The sequence below is a fragment of the Salvia hispanica genome, chromosome 2, assembly GCF_029641045.1.
Source record: "Salvia hispanica isolate PSC_SH4W2 chromosome 2, Shi_PSC_v1, whole genome shotgun sequence".
Classification (NCBI taxonomy): Eukaryota; Viridiplantae; Streptophyta; class Magnoliopsida; order Lamiales; family Lamiaceae; genus Salvia; species Salvia hispanica.
The window spans coordinates 39,942,614-39,962,622 of NC_142693.1; the positions used below are offsets into that span (position 1 = coordinate 39,942,614).

General features: G+C 38.4%; 3 protein-coding genes and 1 long non-coding RNA gene across 6 annotated transcripts; 3 read left to right on the plus strand and 1 right to left on the minus strand.

Annotated features, from left to right (window-relative positions):
• The first annotated feature begins 3,206 nt into the window (after window positions 1–3,206).
• Window positions 3,207–6,045, plus strand: LOC148932394 (uncharacterized). Its single transcript, XR_016136026.1, has 2 exons — window positions 3,207–3,620; window positions 5,846–6,045. It is a non-coding gene; the product is annotated as an uncharacterized LOC148932394 (long non-coding RNA).
• Window positions 6,046–7,669: 1,624 nt separating this feature from the next.
• On the plus strand, window positions 7,670–12,590 carry LOC125200989 (neutral ceramidase 2-like). Of its 2 annotated transcripts, none has more exons than XM_048098842.2 (10): window positions 7,670–7,951; window positions 8,333–8,691; window positions 8,895–9,103; window positions 9,418–9,762; window positions 9,888–10,152; window positions 10,224–10,494; window positions 10,583–10,708; window positions 10,897–10,960; window positions 11,346–11,515; window positions 11,849–12,590. In XM_048098842.2, the coding sequence occupies exons 2-10, from the start codon at window positions 8,390–8,392 to the stop codon at window positions 12,395–12,397; spliced, it is 2,301 nt and encodes a 766-aa protein (XP_047954799.1). In that variant the 5' UTR covers window positions 7,670–7,951; window positions 8,333–8,389; the 3' UTR covers window positions 12,398–12,590. The 2 variants fall into 2 exon arrangements, with proteins under 2 accessions (XP_047954799.1, XP_047954801.1); XM_048098844.2 differs by having other exon boundaries at window positions 8,345–8,691.
• Window positions 12,591–13,158: 568 nt separating this feature from the next.
• On the plus strand, window positions 13,159–16,835 carry LOC125200991 (mitochondrial uncoupling protein 2-like). Of its 2 annotated transcripts, none has more exons than XR_016135873.1 (9): window positions 13,159–13,339; window positions 14,324–14,542; window positions 14,632–14,707; window positions 14,808–14,941; window positions 15,013–15,111; window positions 15,217–15,321; window positions 15,777–15,845; window positions 16,012–16,086; window positions 16,228–16,292. XR_016135873.1 is itself a non-coding variant. In XM_048098846.2 (9 exons), exons 1-9 carry the CDS (start codon window positions 13,268–13,270, stop codon window positions 16,488–16,490), a joined length of 891 nt encoding a protein of 296 aa, XP_047954803.1. In that variant the 5' UTR covers window positions 13,159–13,267; the 3' UTR covers window positions 16,491–16,835. The 2 variants fall into 2 exon arrangements, 1 of the variants encoding a protein (XP_047954803.1); XM_048098846.2 differs by lacking the exon at window positions 15,777–15,845 and adding an exon at window positions 16,467–16,835 and having other exon boundaries at window positions 16,228–16,314.
• LOC125200990 (protein GRAVITROPIC IN THE LIGHT 1-like) lies at window positions 16,812–18,936 on the minus strand. Its single transcript, XM_048098845.2, has 2 exons — window positions 18,224–18,936; window positions 16,812–17,816 (listed from the first exon to the last, which is right to left on the minus strand). Exons 1-2 carry the CDS (start codon window positions 18,861–18,863, stop codon window positions 17,014–17,016), a joined length of 1,443 nt encoding a protein of 480 aa, XP_047954802.1. The 5' UTR covers window positions 18,864–18,936; the 3' UTR covers window positions 16,812–17,013.
• Window positions 18,937–20,009: the final 1,073 nt, after the last annotated feature.

The following is a 20,009-nucleotide window of genomic DNA, read 5'->3' on the forward strand; positions in this document are numbered from 1 at the left end:
TCTGGCTAGGAGGTAGCTATCAAGGTTGGTCTCTGAGCCTGGTGCATTTTCTTTATTCTGCTGGTTCCCTTGGTTATTGATGTCATGATCACTACAATCATCAGAGTCATCTTGCTCAGTATTTGTAATCCCCCCAGACTCCACCTCAAACCTTGTATCCATACTTTCTGAAACTTGATGATCTCCATTCTGATCTTTCTGATTCTGCAGGTATGGCATGATCTCTTCTTGAAAAATAACATCTTTACTGACTATCAATTTCTGATTCTCATCCTCAATGCACCATAGCTTGTACCCCTTCACTCCTTGTGGATACCCAAGCATAATACATTTAGAGGCTATGGGATCCAATTTTCACTGCCTAATATATGCATAAGCACAACAACAAAAAATTCTCAGATTTGAGTAGTCTTCCACCCTGCCATACCATCTCGAGTTTGGGGTCTCATGCTTTATAGCTGATGAAGGGCATTTGTTCAAAAGCTTAGCAACTGTAGTTACTGCTTCGGCCCAGAACTTCTTGGGAACTCCAGACCTTAGAAGCATGCATCTAACTCTCTTGAGCAAAGTTCTACTTAATCTCTCGGCCACCCCATTTTGCTGGGGGTTTCTTGGCACAATCTTGTGCATCTTAATCCCCATTTCCTTGCAAAAATCTTCAAACTCCTTGGAAAGAAACTCCGGCCCATGATCGGTGCTGAGATACTTCAAAGAAGTCCCCTTCTCCAATTCTACTGCATTGCACCAGTCTCTGAATTTGCTTAAGGCTTGGGATTTTTCCTTCAAAATGAACATCCAACACTTCCTTGAATAGTCATCGATTATTGACATGAAGTATTTTCCCCCGCCAATACTCTCTGATGAACATATCCCCCACAAACCACTGTGGGCATAATCCAATGGTGACGTAGAACTGTGCACTCCCACTCCATATGGAAGTTTTTTTGCTTTTTCCCAAGATGCATTTTTCACAAGCTTGGAGTTTCTGTGATGTATCAACATCTATTATTCCCCTCTTGGCAAGCTCCTTGACTCCCTCTCACCTACATTACCCAATCTCTCATGCCATATTCTAAACTTATCCTCTTCTGCCAGATACATGTCACCACTATGACCAACAGTATGTAAATAAATACAAGCTTCCTTTCCTCATGGCCTTCATGACCACTCTCTGACCTTAATTTATACTCATGTATCCAGCCTCAGAATTGAAAGAACCTTTAGACTCAAGCATTCCAAGAGATATAAGGTTCCTCTTTACTTCAGGTATGTATCTCACACCAGTCAAGATTTTCATAGAATTGTCATGCAACTTTTATATGATATTTCCTATACTAAGAACATTACATACTTGATTGTTTCCTAGGAGTACAGATCCACTTGCAGGTATAAAATCCTCCAGCTATGCTTTTTGAGATGTCATGTGAAAACTACAGCCCGAATCAACAATCCACATAGCTTCTGCTATGGTATCCATGATGTTCAGAATCTCAGGTTGTTACAAACCTTTGGCCAGATCTGCTGTATTTTGGCCAGCCTCTTCATCAACCATCTTTTTCTTCCAAGAAAAATAATTTTTCTTCAAATGTCCGGGCTTCTTGCAATAGTGGCAAGACGTAGTCTCCTTCTCACCACGGTCTTTCTGCTTCTTCCCATGCTGCTTGGACTTCTTTCCTTTAGCACCCTTGAGCTTCTTGATGTTCAACGCCTCTGCCTTTGGTTCTTGCCGCCCGAAGCTCGTTTTCTAGAGGTCCTTCGTCTTGAGAGCGGATTGAAACTCCTCAAGAATTATAGTTCTTTCTCTTCCATACATCATCGCGTCTTTAAGTTGCTCATATGACTTTGGCAGAGCATTCAACAGTATGATCGCCTCGTCTTCAACTCCAAGACTCACATCGATGTTCTCCAAGTCATCGATGGACTTGTTGAATTTCATCCAGCTACTCCAATAGGTTCTTATCCTCTCTGAATCGGTATGAGTAGAGCCTTTGTTTCATATACAGCCAGTTTGCGAGAGACTTAGTCATATATAGTGACTCTAGCTTCGCCCAAACGCCGGCCGCGATTGTCTCTCTCGATACCTCCCTGAGCACTTTGTCGGCTAGGGATAGCACAATGGCGCTGTGAGTTCGATCACTGATTTCCTATTTCTCATCACAGTCTTCTCATCAGGCACGACCTCCTTCTCTAAATCATTCTCCGATTTCAGAGCATCAGCAAGCCCTTGCTGGACCAGCAGCGCCTTCATCTTTATGCGCCATAAACCAAAATCGTTTTTCCCCGTGAATTTCTTAGCCTCAAAACGTGCCATCGACATTTCCTCAAGAATCAAAATCGATTGATCGCTCTGTCGATTTCCCACAGACGGCGTCACGTTGAAGAGATTGCGATAGATTGAAAATAATCGGGCAACGATGAAGTAAAATGAACACAACAGATTTTAACGTGGTTCGATCAAATGATCTACATCCACGGAAGAAGAAATCGAAACAAGATTATCACTATGGAGAATTAAAATCAAGATCACTCAAGAAATCACTCAGTATCTTTCCTCACAATAAACACGAATTGTGTGTGATGTGTAGCTAATTTCTTCTGTGTGTATGTGTGTGTGTTTCCTCACCTTACACATATATATCACTCACTCAAGTGTATCTACTCGCATGAGCAGCAGAAACTCAAGAACTGTGATGCCCCAGAATTTTGTTCCTTTCCTTGGGGATAAATCGAATTTATTAGCTTAATTTAATTTCCTTTAGAAGATGTGTAATCGTACATTCCTCGTTGTATTTCGACTTTGAAGTAATTTAAGTATTTTCATTGGAAGAAATAAAGTACAAGGAAATTAGTGTGTGTTCAAGGAATAAAAGTAAAGGAAATATTTTTATTAGAAAAAGGCAATTCTAGAATGCAACATTTCCACTTTAAAGATTCTAACCCTAAGCACTTGGAGACTAAGCTAATTTTGGCAAGTATGGGAAAATGAGACAAATGGTATTGTAAGCAAATCTTCTTTCCCCCTCTTCTATCTTTCTCGGTCTTGAAGAGACCACAAGTTGCCAAGAGGAGCCTCCACATCAATATGCCAAAGTATCACAAAAAGAGGATAAGTACAAGTCCAACAATTCATAGAAAAATATTGTAAAATAAAAGGGGTAAGAATCTTGAAAGGAGACGGCTCAAGGCTGACCATAAGGATGATTTGGGGCTACCAAGAATCTCACAAATGGGAATAGAATCATTCTAGACAAGGTCTCATGACATAATCACAAACACAATTAGGGAAATTGTTTTGTCCTCCATCAAGATCAAGGAGGCAGAGGATTAGCCGAGAAGGCAACCCCCATAACTTACACAAATTTAGTATGAAAAACCTTCTAACAAAACCCAAAAGGGAACTGAGATACAACCCAAAGAGGGAGCATTTGTCTCCAAGTTTCAACCACAAACAGGCAAAGAAAGAGCACTATATAAGTAGCCCCATCTCCCTTCTCCTCTTTTCATTTTCGATACCATAAGTTTTACCAAATAATTCAAGAGTGTAGCATGGAGTGGAGGAGGAGCAAGGAGGAGTTTTGAGGCAGGACATCAGTCCCATCCGAGAGGATTCATCAAGCTAGGTAATCCCAACAACACCCTTTGCATCATGTAGAATAACCACAACCATGATAGAACAAGAACTTAGAATTTCCATAGGATCCTCACAATCAAGTATGGATCAGTAGCAAAAACCATCAAGTCTTTACACAATAAGCTAAAAGCCCCAAATGAAAAATCAGAACTTTAGTACCATAGCCAAAGATCAATTCCAATGAGCACTCTAAAATTTAGATCATGAGATTTAAATACATCGGCAAGAATCATACAAAATACCAACTGTCACCAATCTGCCATAACTCAAAATAAATTGAGGAAGGGGTAGGGGAAAGAGGACTTAGCTTAGGCAGAGGGGCTGCCGGGCGACGAGCAAGCGTTGACGGAGTCCAAAAACTTTCGCGGAGCAGCTGCAGGCCGCGGATGAGAGAGGGAGAAGGAGGCGATGACTCCTCTCTACTGCCGGATTCGTCGAGGATGTCGGTGTTGGACGGAGGGCGCGAGACAGAGGAGGCCGGCGTGACCTTCTGGTGAGCGTCGTGGCTACCTCACGAAGGATGCGGCGGCGAACGACAAGGGACGGCGGCGAGAGGAGCTGCCGCTCGCGTAGCGAAGTAGAGGTCGGTGCGAGAGCCAGTGCTGACGGAACTCTGAAATTCCTGTCGAGGTAGCGACGATTTCCGCATGGGGAGTAGGAAACTCTGGCGGAGCCGGAGATGGCGATTCGCCGGAGAGGTCGCGAAGAGAAGAAGAGAGGCGCCGCTATGTTCATTTGGAGCTAGAGATTTGATCTATGTAGGAATTTGGGGAAAGAGAGAAAGACCCCGATGGATGAAGGAGTATAAATTGGGTCCTTGTTGTTGGGTCCCTATTTAATTAGTTTGGGCCGGAAGTAATTAAATAAAAGAGAGATTTGGGCCTTGGAAATTAAAAGAATGTAAAAGAGGCTAGTTTACTTAATTCAGATTGGGCCGAGAGATTTCTAAGGACTTTAAGTTGGGCCAAGTAATCTAATGAGTAGTGGGCCAGTAAGCTAATCAAGGATTTGAGCCAAGAATTATTTTAGTTTAGCTTGGGCCTAAACGAGTTAAATGAAGTGATGAGATATTACTATTTAATTAGTGGCCCAAGAGATTTATTGTTTAGATCAAGAACTCTTATTTGTTGGGTCAAGACTTAATTAAGAGAAGTTGGAATTAATTTAAATATCGAGTTGGAGCTTGATTAATTAATTCCCGAATAAATTACTAAGTTTCCGAAGATAGAAAATATCGAGTTGGAGCTCGAAAGTTGATGAATTAATTTCTGGATAATTTATTTAGATTCCGAAGAAGGAAAGTATTAAAGTGGGAGACGCGAAAGCCGACCGGCAACGCCATGGGCGGCCTTAAGAAAAATCCGAAGAAAAAGATTAAGAAGAGACTTTCCAGGAATTCTTATTCTATTAAATAAGGGCCCTAATATTTATTTAGAGAAAATAGAATTTCTCCAAATTAGTAAAGAGAATAAATGAACTCTGCAGAGTAGTGAAACCGAGGTAGGATTAAGGAAATCCTATAGGACGAGACCAAAAATATATAGGTGCTATCCAATAGGTTGCATGCATTCTCTCTAAAGAAAAATAGTTCAAGTATTAATTAGCGTGCTACGCTATTTATTTTCAAGGGATAAATTGCTCAAGGGCGAGTGAGGCTAAAGCGAGTATTTGAGTTGAGACATAAGCATATCAGGTGGGCTTTTTTTTAATATCCAGCACTATAGTGTGGATATAAAGCAAATACTTTTGAAGTTATGAAAAATCATTTTTTCTCAAAATGGAGCAGTGATTATTTTCAAGTTGTTGTCATGCCATAAAATGTTGTTTTGAGGCCTAGCTGTTGGGGTTATAGCCTGCGGGGTTTTGGCGATGCCAAACCTAGTTTAACGAATTTGGTTTCCAATAGGACCGCAAATCCTGTTTGGAATAATGTGCACGAGGGCCGTGAGCCATCAGATGTTGGCCGGCGATGTGTCCGCTGAAGGTGGTCACCTTCACGGTACACGATGCACAGATTTGGCGAGTGTTTCGAAAGAATTTAGACTGTAGTCGGACTTTTAAGATCACAAAGAATTTAGTATGCTCGGGCCTTTTTAGAAAAACCCCCATGCGATACTGTAGATGGATGACAACTATATATTGTATGTTTTGTTTTTGGCATGTGTCCACTGAGTACTCCTGTACTCAGCCCTGCATGTATTTATAAATGTGCAGGTTGAACGTCGAGAGAATGGAGAAATGACGGAGTCGATGCTACTAAATAATCCAGTGGATCTTTTCACGATTCGTGTCTTCATACACGAAGTCGTCTAGTATGGACTTATTCCACTGCTCTTTTGTGAAGTGAGACATCTTAGAATCTCACCATCGAACTCTGATTTATTGATTTAATGTTTATTTAGTTTCTAAAACCATGTAATGGTATGCTTGACTTCTTCTCTATGATAATTATTGACTGGCCTTGTGCAAACTCTCAAGTTCTTTCCCATTTTCTTTCCCCGTTTTTTTAAATCCCTCTCATTAGTCGCGGTTTACCCGCTTTCACTATTCTTAGCAAAGTGCGGTTGTGACAAGAATTCAACTCTTGTGTGTAACTGCTCAAGCTCCAACGGTCAATTTTTGCTAACTGTGCTGCTCAACTGAATCAGCTGTGGTATTTGCAACTAACTCCTCCAAAAGCTAGTTATTTTCATGGATATAATCCTAACAAGAATAATTCTTATAAACTTATATGTTTGCCTTGTGTAATAAAAATAGGTTAAGTTACTTGTAAATGTATAAACTATTTATGTTGGATTTTAATTAATTTTATTATTTTTGTCCAAAGTCCAAATTTTTTTTAAAGAAATTTGGTAGTCTAAAATCTAAATGTCGTAAGCCAGCAATACAGATCTTTGGAGTCTGGTTAACATTCCAAAGTATTTGTTGAAGTTTTCTAATGTAACCAATAGTCCAGTTTGTTTGATAGGATTCTATCCAAAAAAGTAGTTTGATTTTTTGACTTTTTAATTGACACAACTCAATAAATATTTTATTTTGTTCCATCATTTTAATATTTTAAAATAATATCTTAATTTTAGGATATATGTAGACGTAGCAAATGTTTTAGTTTTTTCACTTAATTTTTTGCTGCAATTAAAACATGTGAGCGTTAAATTATCTTAAATTACTGTACTTCCGTTTATTCTTCATTAATTTTCAGTGTTGTGAACATTAAAATGATGGACGATATTGAATATCCACCAAAAATATCATAACCAGAGATACCAACTATCTTAATTTTCAAAATAAATTCATCAATTTACTGTTCTTGAAAGCTAGTCAATAACATGCTCCGAATATGTATCACATTACTCACTACATCCTCGCTCCATTCCGAGTCACATCTTAAAATAACTAAATTGAAAAAGTAAGTCAGTCACATTTTAAAATAATTAAATTGAAAAAGTAAGTCAAATATGAGACTTATATTTATATAATAATTTTTATGAGGGATATTGGCATCTAATATCATGAAATTTTCAAAAAATTGAGTTTTTCCCATGAATTTTAAAATTGGCAAATAATATCACGAACTTTACCTCTTGTTTGTTTTTTCCCACGAATGAAAAAATTCTTCAAATAAACGGATTTTTTTTCGTAAGTTCTCAACAACAATTTTGAGAGCTTCAAGTTTTTCAATCTTTGTAGATAGTTTTTCTTGAAGCACATCCTCCAAAACTGTTTTTCAATCTATTAAAATAACATGAATTTTTTCATTTGTGGGAAAAAACAAACAAGAGGTAAAGTTCGTGATATTATTTGTCAATTATAAAGTTTGTGAGAAAACTCAACTTTTTAAAAGTTTCGTGATATTAGATGCCAATATCCTTTTTTACTATAAAAATTTATAAAATAGACTAACGACAAAAGTGTCTTGTTAGATGGAGGGGGTAATTTTATATACCCGCATATGTTTCCTCCAAATGATAAACAATTTTTTAATTTATTTTATTCTATAAAGATAATTTATTTTTTAATTTTAATAGTAATATTTTTATAATGATTTTGATCCTACAAATCCCCGAACTAACGCCGCGCCGCACCTCCAACCACCGCCGCTCGACTACCTGAAGCATAAGGTGTGAAAAATAGTGCAGCAGCGGCTGATTACTTATACGTGTAGGGATTACTTAATTGAACGAAGCAACCCACCCTTGAACATCACTTCGACGCCAAGCCATCCTTTTTTAATTCCCTTTTTCACATTTTGGTTGGTTTCACTCAATTTCCACTTCAGTCAAATCTTCTCGCACCTCATCACGATTGCTGGTTATACATGTGAGTGTTCGATTGATCAATCTCTACTGCTAATTTGGTTCATGCTTTTATTGTGTTTGAATTGACGTATTAGTTGGCGTCTTTTGGTAACTTTCGTGTTATCATTTTCTGGCTGCTAATTTAGGTATTGTATTTGATCACAAATTTTGTTTTTCTAGTTTACTTCATGCATTATTTCATAAGTATTTGCGTTGCAGTTGCGGCGCAGCTGAATTAGTTGTCTGTTGCGGTAGCAATTTGGTTTGCCCCCTTTTAAATCTTCTTTCCGTTTGATGCTTCTTTTGGATGTTTGTTACTTAAATTTTGGCGGTTATGCTGTTAACTGGTATTATGTATTTAACAGCTCATAGTAAGAATACTAAATTTTCATATATGCTGAAGAAATATGTGTAGGAGTGATTAGGGGCTTGAAGAGAACTGGCTTACGGTAGAGGAAAGATGGGGAGATCAGTCGGGATGATTTGGTTGCCGATATTGTTATTGCTCTTGTTGGAGAGTGGGAGGGCTTCCAACAACCTAATTGGGCTCGGAAGCTATGACATCACGGGTCCGGCTGCTGATGTCAATATGATGGGATATGCGAACATGGATCAGGTGGCATCAGGTGTTCACTTCAGATTGCGCGCTCGGGCCTTCATTGTTGCAGAGCCAGAAGGGAAACGAGTTCTATTTGTCAATCTAGATGCTTGTATGGCATCACAACTGGTGACTATAAAAGTTCTCGAGAGATTGAAAGTAAGGTAGATATTGGCTAACTTACTAGCCTTCAAAATATTAAGTCTTCATTATGCTATTGAGACTGGATATTCTTATGGTAACTCTGGAACGTTTGCAAACCCTTTTGTTTTAATTAATCTTAATGTAATTAGCAGCAGCTTTGCTTGATGTAATAGCATGGCGTATTTGGTTTGATTTAAGAGGTGATCTTGTTATGCTAATGAAGGTATGGAGATCTCTACACAGAAAAGAATGTTGCTATTAGTGGCATTCATACCCATGCTGGCCCAGGAGGGTATCTCCAGTATATAGTGTACATCATAACATCCCTTGGTTTTGTGCGCCAGTCATTTGATGCCCTTGTTGATGGCATTGAGCAGACCATCATACAAGCTCATAATAATATTAGACCTGGATCAGTATATGTGAATACAGGTAATGAAATTCTATCTGGTACTGGATTTTGTTGCCACCTGCAAATACAAAAAAAAAAGCTAATTAGCTGAAAAAGGACTTCTGTTTTATGTTAATGTGTGTTAGCATGTCCCCCATCTGCTGCTGTCTAACTGATCTTACAAGTCTGTTCTGTTATTTTATCCTGTTGGGTTGGTTTCATTAAACATGGTTTATATCTTCTTTTATTTTCTCTGTTTTCTTGTGTTTCTATGGGAAATTTTGCTCATGAGTTGTGATATAAAAAACCAGGTAGCCAATCAACATCATTCTGATCAATTTCTCCTCAATTACAGGGGAACTCTTAGATGCTGGTATCAATAGAAGTCCAAGTGCTTACCTTAATAATCCAGCTGCAGAACGCAGTAAATATAAGTATGATGTTGACAAAGAGATGACACTCTTAAAGTTTGTTGATAATGAATGGGGACCAGTTGGCAGCTTCAACTGGTTTGCAACCCATGGAACTTCAATGAGCCGTACAAATGCATTGATCAGTGGGGACAATAAAGGGGCTGCAGCACGATTTATGGAAGACTGGTTTGATCAGAAGAATGGTGGGAGCATATCATCTGATCTATCTGAGCCTAACAGAATCCCCAGAAGAGTCTCAAACATTATTCCAATTGTTAATGACAATCGTAAGTATTCAAATAATTTTCAGTTGAATTAAAAGCATTACATTAAAAGCATCCGTGTTTGCTCGTATAAGAAAAGAATTACCACATGTTAATGATCAGTTTTTTGGTGGATTATATTAATGCAGATCATGAATTACTAGAACTTGCTGCTTCTTTTGAGTCTTTGCCGGGTAAATCAACCACCAGGTTTTTGAGCCTTTCAAGACGTGTGCGGAGTGTTCTGAGGCAGGCTGATAGGCCTAAGTTTGTATCAGCATTCTGTCAGACCAACTGTGGAGATGTTAGTCCGAATGTGCTCGGTGCATTCTGTATTGATACAGGCATACCTTGTGATTTCAATCATAGCACCTGTGATGGAAAGAACGAGTTATGCTATGGCAGAGGACCTGGGTATGTCAACTTCCATATTCTAGAATTATGTAGTGTAAATAAATCCCGACGTGCTATCACTTGCTTGTCAGATATCCAGATGAATTTGAAAGTACTCGAATTATCGGACAAAGACAATTCAAGAAAGCAGTTGAGCTATTCAGCGCAGCATCAGAAAAATTAAACGGGAAGATTGATTATATCCATACTTATGTTGATTTCTCTAATCTCGATGTCACAATTCCAAAAGAAGGTGGAGGTACCACCACTGTCAAAACATGTCCGGCAGCAATGGGGTTTGCGTTTGCTGCTGGTACAACCGATGGGCCTGGGGCTTTTGATTTTAAGCAAGGAGATGACCAGGTGTATATTTGGTTTGCTAAATGCGTCTCTGTTCTTGTGTTGCACTTAGTAATCTCTCTCTCTCTCTCTCTCTTTCTCTCTCTCTCAGGGTAATGCATTTTGGAGACTCGTCCGCAATTTACTGAAAACTCCTACCAAGGAACAAGCGGATTGTCAGCAACCAAAGCCCATTTTACTGGATACTGGTGAAATGAAACAGCCTTACGATTGGGCGGTCAGTAAAAGTCCTGCTAAATTGTTAATTAGTCTCTCTTGTAATGACCTGTAACTTTACTTTCGAAGAAACTACTCTCTGTCCAGCTTGGTTTGGTTTTCGGATAGAAACTGCTCTGTGTCCAGCTTGCTTTCCACTTGTAATGCATGTTACAACCTCATATTGATTATAATTTTATCTCGATGCAGCCTTCAATACTTCCAGTTCAGATTCTGAGGATAGGGCAGATGGTCATTCTTAGTGTGCCTGGAGGTAAGAGCTTGACTTACTTTTCCTTAATACTTTTAGCAAATATGCTGGGGGTGACTTTCTTATCCAGATGCATCAGAAGTAATTTCATTTGTAGTTCTTTCTTGTTGTGGAATTTATAGATTTTTCTGTCATTCCTATAATGCTCGAAATTATTTATTGATCGGTGCTCTCTTCAGAGAAAAGGAAAATTAGTTTTTATGTTTACATCTAAATATGAGACATGCTATTTAATGGATGCATGTCAGCTCTAATGAGATTTGGCATGTGTATTGACAGCTTTATCTTTTATGGAACTAAAATTATCTTGTCATGCTGTAGGAAAAGAAAATATGTCTGTTTTCTCTCTAGTTCTGAACTATATTAAATTCTTGGTTTCACATACCAGAGTTCACCACAATGGCTGGAAGACGCCTTCGAGATGCTGTGAAAAAGGCTCTCACAAGTGGAAGTAGCAAAGAGTTCGGTAACAATACGCATGTAGTGATAGCTGGCTTGACAAATACATATTCTCAGTACGTCACTACATATGAGGAATACCAGATGCAGAGATATGAGGTAAGTTGCTTTTGTTTTTCATGAATCCTCAAAAGTTTCTTTTGATTATTTAAAAAAAAAAACGTTTATTTTGCAAGAATATTTTAGACCTGTTGAGAGCCTGCTACTGACGATTTGAACTTCACGCAATAGTGAGAGAATTTCTACTCAAACATAGATGTATATACTAAGTTAGCTCATATATTAATAACCTTCAGCCAAATGAGTAAGCTCATCCTGATTGGAAGATTCACATGAATTATTAATACTCTGCTTTCTCAATGTTGTATGTTGAGTTTGAAAACATAGGCAGGGATCGTTTTTTAAAAAAGTGGCTCTCCTCCCCGTGTTCAGGGCGCATCAACATTGTACGGCCCACACACACTCAGTGCCTACATTCAAGTATTCCAGAAGCTCGCCACAGCCCTCATCACCGGAAAGCCAGTCGAGCCTGGCCCACAACCCCCAGATCTGCTTGACAAGCAGATAAGCCTACTTACACCAGTTGTCATGGATGCAACCCCATTCGGCACACAGTTTGGGGACATGAAGGTGGACGTGCCCAAAAACACAACCTTCAGGAGAGGAGACAATGTGACCGTCACTTTCTGGTCCGCGTGCCCAAGAAACGATCTCATGACCGAAGGGACGTTCGCATTGGTAGAGATCCTGAGGGGGAAGGGTACATGGGAGCCCGCCTATGACGACGATGACTTCTGCCTCCGGTTCATATGGTCAAGGCCTTCGAAACTCAGCACTCGAAGCTACGCAACCATACAGTGGATTGTGCCGCAAACAGCTGCTGCAGGTGTGTACAGAATTAGGCATTTTGGTGCTTCGAAGAGTTTGCTGGGAACAATCAAGCATTTCAAGGGTACTTCTAGCGCCTTTGTGGTGGCGTGATGATACTTTCATTTGCCATTTTGTATCAACAAAGTTTATGCTTAGTAAAAAACTACTACTACATGTTTTTCTTTTTTAGTTGCATAATAGTATGAGTGCATAGTGTTCGAGATAGTATAAAAGAGGCATGTGTGTGAATCTGAAAATTACTACTACTAGTAGTTTATTTTTATTTTTAGAAACTTTTTCATCATAGTACCATAAATTACGTTACAATATGTATTGATCACAATATCCACTAATATCACTTTAACTATTTTTTTTTCACTCAATATTTACTAATTGTAACTAAAATTCGTGCCGTCATCAAAATTTTTTAGATTGTTGATTAGCTAGTTACTTTTATTATTATTATTATTATTATTATTATTATTATTATTATTATGATTATTATTATTATTATTAATGATACCTGAGAAACAAAAGGATTATATAAGAATTCTTGAGTATTTAAAAGTGATTATTAATTATTTTTATAATTGGTGTTAGAAAACTTTCCAGATTGACATATCCTTTTTTATATGAAATCATCAATTTTAGAAAATGATTAATGACAAAGTAATTATTAAAGATAACCTATAAAAAAAATTATAATTATGCAATTTAGTATTCTAGTACTACTCCACTATTTTAAAGAATAAAAAGGTGTTAAAATTTTTTGCATAAAGATATCAAAATAAGAACGTTATCAATCTTGAAAATATTTTAGTAGGAAAGTACTCCATTATTGTATTTTAGTATTTAACGCTAACTATACGGTGTTTTCCACACTGTAGGGGATATGATATCATATTATATGTCACTCTACCGATTTACTGCTAAAAAATCCTATTTTCTGTTGAGACTACAAAATCTATTTTTTGATCTCCAATGGCAGATCCGTTGCAGATCTCTTTCGCCGGAATATTCGCCTGCAGCGCTTTCGCCGCCTGTTTGGCAGAGGTATCGTCTTTCTCCGTTTATTTGGATTTTACTGTGTTTACTTTTCTCGTTCTGTTAGCTCGATTATATGTTTTCAGCTGATGCTGTTTTATGAGCATTTTTTTTTCTTTAATGTTATCTTGGTTTAGTTAGTGCTCTAGGATATTTTTCCGATTATGAGTTAGTTTAATCCATAAATCATTTGAATTTTAGGTTTCCGAAGTTGTTTTGATGTTTAATGCTATATAAATAGTGTTGAGATAGTTTTGTGTTTTTGAACTAGGTAAGGATAGGATATTTAAGTTGAGTTGCAATTGTGATTTCGTTATAAACAGAGAATAAGTCGAGATCACATTTGTAGTATTGTGGTGATAAATAGTATTCCCCTCTTATGATTCTATCTGTAGAGAAAGAGTAGTTCAGTTACTGAATAGTTGACTAGAAATTTTTTGGAACAGATTCTGATTAGTTCAAAGTAACATGCACCTTATATTTGATAATATACAATTCTTCAGTCCTTGAGTAGTAGATAGATTCAAAAACAACTTGTTTTTAGAAAAAACAAACTCTGACTTGTGACTTGCTGCTTCCCAGAGTCTTGTACATTCTAGTTTTGAATTAATCAACCTTAACCCACAGGCAAGTTCTAATCCGGACAATTGTAAATTTCGTGTCCCAGAATTAGAAAGGGATTCATTTAGTAGTTTGGATACATAGGGAAAACTGCAGCTTAGAGTAATGTTTAAAACTGACTGGCTATGTATTGAACTGTATCTGTGCTACCAAGTGGCTGGTTACTATCTGTAAGGATAATGTGTAAGGATAGAATGAACATGATAATTGAACTATTTGAATAATATATATCGCACAGTTAATAAAGATTCTACAAACGATCTCTTTTCAACTTCTGTTCCTTTTCTCACAATTCTACTCAATTACTAACTTTGATGTCTAAACTAATTTTCAATGGCTCGGGTTGAATCTTCACCTATTGCTCATGTGCAGATTTGTACCATTCCTTTAGATATTGCTAAAGTGAGGCTTCAACTCCAAAAGAGAGTTCCTCTAGGAGATTCAATAGCTGTCCCAAAATACAAGGGCTTGTTGGGTACAATTACTACCATAGCAAAAGAAGAAGGGTTTTTTGCACTTTGGAATGGGGTGGTACCTGGTTTACATCGGCAATGCCTTTATGGAGGCTTAAGAGTCGGACTGTATCAGCCTGTATGTATCATTAATTCTTCCCCTTTTGTCATTCTTCATGCTCTAGTCATGGGTGTAATCTTAGGATCTAAGGAAGATTCTTCTCGCAGGTGAAGGCATTCATTTCTGGAACTCATTCGGCAGATGTTCCCTTATTCTTTAAAATATTAGCTGCTCTTCTTACTGGTGAACAAACCATCAATCTTTTCATGTCATTATTTTATGAAAACGAGAGTGCTAGTTGTATCTGAACCAGTAATAACAGCTATTTTGTCCAAATCAAAAGGTGCTATAGCAATAACCGTGGCAAATCCTACTGACCTCGTCAAAGTTCGGCTTCAAGCGGAGGGTAAATTGCCGGTTGGAGTGGCGAGGCGTTATGCTGGTGCTTTGCAGGCATATTATGCTATAGTCAAGCAGGTGATTTTTGTAACAGTAATTAGTGGGTGTTCAATATGCTTACCCACTCATCAAGCGCCAGAAGTTAACAGGAAGGAGTGGCAGCTTTGTGGACAGGGCTTGGACCAAACATTGCAAGAAATGCGATTGTAAATGCTGCCGAATTAGCTAGTTATGATCAAGTCAAAGAGGTGAAACTCTCTTTTCTTTCCATGGAACTCACTATGTCCCTTTTTCGAATTCTATGCTAATCATGTCATCTTCTACTTCTCTAATTTTTTCTATTCTATATGCAGACAATTTTGAAAATTCCAGGGTTCACAGACAATGTTCTCACACATATCTTAGCTGGTTTAGGTGCAGGATTCTTTGCTGTCTGTATTGGCTCCCCCATCGATGTGGTAACTTTTTTTCAGTTCAATTGCATAATGTTTTTCTTTTTGTTTGGTAGCCATCAACAGCAGTCTTAGTGCAACACGCCAACTCTCGTGAGTTACTGATATCTTATCAGTGTTCTCTTGGAAGTGATAAGCATTTCAAAATTTCCTGTTAAATCACAAAAGCAGATCTAAGAAGTTCTAACTACATGGAATTCTATATATATATATATATGCATGCATTCTTTACACTTGATTAGATGCCGGTGGATTTGAACTTTCTAATAAAATCCACTATAAGACAAAAACAACATATTAGTTTCATTATTTGTTTCCCTCTTTCTCCAAATGCATTCAGAATCTATTTCCTGAAACGTTCTTAATTGTGGGCATGCACAATAAGCACCTTGGTTTCTAATCATTAGTTGGCTTCAGTTCTTAAAAGTTCACTTTCTTAATGTGATTCTTTGTTTGTGAAGTCAAATTTAGGTATTGGACGATAATAATGCGCATGACCCCTCAACATCTCCCTGATGATGGGCTTATAGGTTGTATATTAGATTTTTATTTTGTTTTTAAAGTAATAAAAATTAATGTAGTATTTTTTGCTATGTTTCATTTGGTAAACTGTAGCTGTACATTTCTTATCAATTACCTATGAGTAGAGGTGCTGCAAAATTTGTTAAAAGAATTTTATTGCTTGTTCTGTTTCAGGTTAAATCTAGAATGATGGGAGATTCAATTTATAAAGGCACTGTCGATTGCTTCTTCAAAACATTAAAAACTGAGGTATGTGTTATCAGGGTCATCTTTGTTTTTTCCAGTGACATTTTTTGCATAAGTAACTACTCAAAATTAGGTAGTTGAACTAACATACTGCATTTTGTAACCTTGTTACTGGTAACGATGACAATGCATTCTCCTTAGCAGGGGTTATTTGCCTTCTACAAGGGGTTCTTACCAAACTTTGGCCGGCTTGGATCGGCGAATGTCATCATGTTTTTGACTCTTGAACAAGTAAGACAATACATCTTTTGGACACACAATTTCCTCGTGAGAGAAAAAAAGTGAAATAAGTATTAAACTAGATACTTCAATAATTGTTTAGAAAGAGAGCAGATTCAGTATTTGTTTCCAATTATAAATGCCATCTTCCATCTCTTTTGCAGGTGAAAAGATTATTCTACTATTGATAAGTTAGAGTATGTATGTATGATCACCACCTATTGTTTGTGGCAACGAGGAGAGTCAGATTCCCCATATCTATATACTGGTAACACAAGCTCTTCTAGAAGCTTCCCTTTTCCAGTAACACAGGAGTATCAAAATATACATGCGAATAAAATGATATTTTTGGTCTGTGGAATCGGCATTGACTTCGATGGCGAACTTTGCTGACAAATTCTGAAGCCAGAGAACACATCTCCAGAGCTTATGGAGTAATTGTTTGTGTTAATATATACTCTAGTAAGAGCCATGTAAGATTGTAACAATACAACATTTGTATTATTAAATTATGTTAATGCTCTCTTTATTCATATCAATTGTACACCAAGTTGATTCTTGAATCACATGGTACTTAAGTCTTGATCATAATCGTGATATATAATCTAGCAACCCAAAATATTACCACAATCCGAAGCAAAAAAAAAAAAGGAAGAGTTCTACAACAATAGATAGCTAAATTATTCTAAAACACAAACCACAGTGTTGTCTTCAATTCTTAGGCACCAGGTACACCCTAGCCTTGATTATCGAGCCATTACCGACCTTGAAACCGGGGCTCACTGGAAACCCAACTGCCATCGCCATACCCACCTTGGATCCTCCGTTGCTACTGGAAACCCTAACCACACTCTCCATGTACTGCGATTGAAACTCGGCCCCTCTACTCGCCTCAAAATGACTCGGAGGTGGGTCGAGGGAGAATGCCAGCAGATGCAGCAACCAGACTGCCTTAGCCAGCCCGAGGAACTCTCCATAGAACTGACTCCTCGGGTGGTGGCCGTCCAGCACCTGGCGCCGCTGCTCCAGATCCCCGAACAACGACTCCTCCATCTTCGGGTGCACGATGGAGAGGTATTTCTTGAAGCAGAAGTTGCCAAAGCTGCAAGTAGGCAAAATGCTGAGGAGCTCGACCGGGTCCATCGCCTTCATGTCTCTGTACTGGGTGAAGCAGTCCCTGCGGTGCTGATCCGGGTTGAGTATCGAGGAGAGGCTTCCGTCCATGTAGAACGTCTCGTGGTCGAACCCTTGGAAGATCTTGCGGTTCACGTACGACTCTAGGGCGTACTTTGCGTGGCTGGCACCGGCTATGGAGTCGGTGAAGGTGGTGGTGGCGGTGGGGTTGTTCATGGTGGCGTTGGTGGAAGACGCAGCCTCGATGGAACGAACTGCTGCCGCAATGTCCCAGTGCGCTGAACGCATGAGGGAGAGGAGCAGTGATGTGAAGGCTTTTGAAGCTTCTTTTACTAAGCCCATTGTTGATTCAAATAACTCTACTGCTGGAGCTGCTGCCACTGTTAGAGATGATATATATTGGTCAGAACAGATTACATACATTTAATTCATTTCCCTCTTCAAATCTTTGATTAATTTTAATAGAATAATAAATGTGGCAGCTAAGAGCATTGCTAGTCATGAACTTCATTTAACAATTTTCACGTCAAATGTGCTAAATTAATTAGTGGCAAAGTACTCTCTTCGTTCTATATTTTCGGTAAAAGACAACACATTTCTTCTCACTTACTTTACCCTCTCTTACTTTATTCTCTTCGTCTCTCTACCTTTTTTCTTTCTACTTTATTCTTCTTTACTTAAACCAGTTGACACAAAAGAAATGCTCCCACTAAGAGTATAAATAAGGATCCAATTTTTATATACAAAGGGCATATTCGTAAATAGAGAGAGTGAGTGATGAAGTGACCTTGAGTGGTGCAGCTGACTCGCCTCTTGGACTTTCCCTTTGACTTGCTGCTCACACGGTCGAAAGACGTCGCCGTTTTGAGCTTTTCCCTCAGATTATCAATCTCCGCCTGCTTCACCTTCACCTCCTTCTTCAATTCCTCCACCGCCGCCTCATACGGCGCAACCACCTCCCTCAGCGTCGCCGCTCCCACTCCCCACCGCCCTCCCCTGCCGCCTCCGCCGCCGCTCACGCTCCGCCTGAACCTCTCTCTCAGAAGCCCCACCCTCCGCAGCTCCGCCACCACCGCCACGTCAGCGATGCGCATCTTATCCGGATCCCAAGGGCAGTGCGCCTCCTGGAGGCTAACGTACGCCCGCTTCATCACCGACACCGCGTCGAACACCTGGCTCATCAGCATTTCCACCTCCGCTGTCCTCGGCGGCGGATTCTCGCCGCCGCCCCAATCGGAATTGATTTTTAGGTCTTCTTCATCCTCCAAGTCTTCCTCCTCCGCGATGGCGTTGTAGTAGTCGTCGTCGTCGTCATCCGCGGCGTCGGAGAGGTCGTCGGCGCGGGAGATGCCGGCGAGGGGGTGGAGGAGGCAGGAGGCGGTGACGCGCTGGATCAGATCGGAGAAATTGGAGACTTTGGTGGTCATTGTTTGTGGAGAGATTTCTGAATTTTTTTTATTTTTCGGTTGTAGAATTAAATGAAATTTTGTTGTCAGACAAATATCGTAGATGCCGCAACGCAACTCTCACCAATAAATCATTATTAACTTATCATTATAATTTAATGAGGTATTAGTATTTCTTTAAGTAAAGGAAAATATTTAAGATCTCTTAACTCATTGTTCGGAATTTATTATTTTACGTTTGGAGTACTATGAGATATAATTCATTATTTAAGCAATTAATATATGATAAACGGCATATAAAAATTAGATAAAGCAAGATCTGCATATTCTACATAGGGTTTAAAGAATAAACACTGTGATAAAATATTTTCGCGTATATAGAAATTGGAAATTTGAGGGGTTTTGAGCCTAAGCTAAGTGGGTGACCACTGAGTACCGAAGTGCGAAGTCGGTGCATTTGGTACTTTTAAAACTAAATTAACATATTCATGCTATTTACGACTAAGGGTGGGTATTCGGTCGGTTCGATTCCAAATTAATATATTCATGCTATTTACAAGTATATGCGACAGAAATAACATTATACTGTTACTTCAGTAAGCATCACACTATATTTCTTTTCTGCAATAAATATAAGTTTAATTAATAATAGCAGTATAAGTGATTTACATTATCTTGTTGGAACCCTAAGATTTTTAGCTGAAATTAAGAAAATAAATTCGTATTTCTCTAGACGTTTAATTTTATTCGATTTATTCTAGACGAAAATCCACGTTAAATCATTATCTATATAATCACGCCCAATATTATAATTACAATTATTATTTTATGCGAATCGCACATTATTATTATTATTATTATGATTATTATTATTATTATTAGTATTAGTATTAGTATTGGTATTATTTTGACTATCATTTCACGTGACCACAATTTAAACAACACAGCATCTAAGTGCAATTTGCAAGAGTAACATAATGTATATTTATAAAGTGATATTAAATGTTCATAAAAAAGTAAATCTTTCAATTTTATAAAGTTGTGTGCTTGGGGGGTTGATCTCTGTAGAATGGCACAGAACAAAACGACTTTCCTTCCTCACTTTCTTTCTTTACTCCTTTCGCACTTTGTTTTCTTCGTTCCGAAATTCCATCTAAACAACACTTT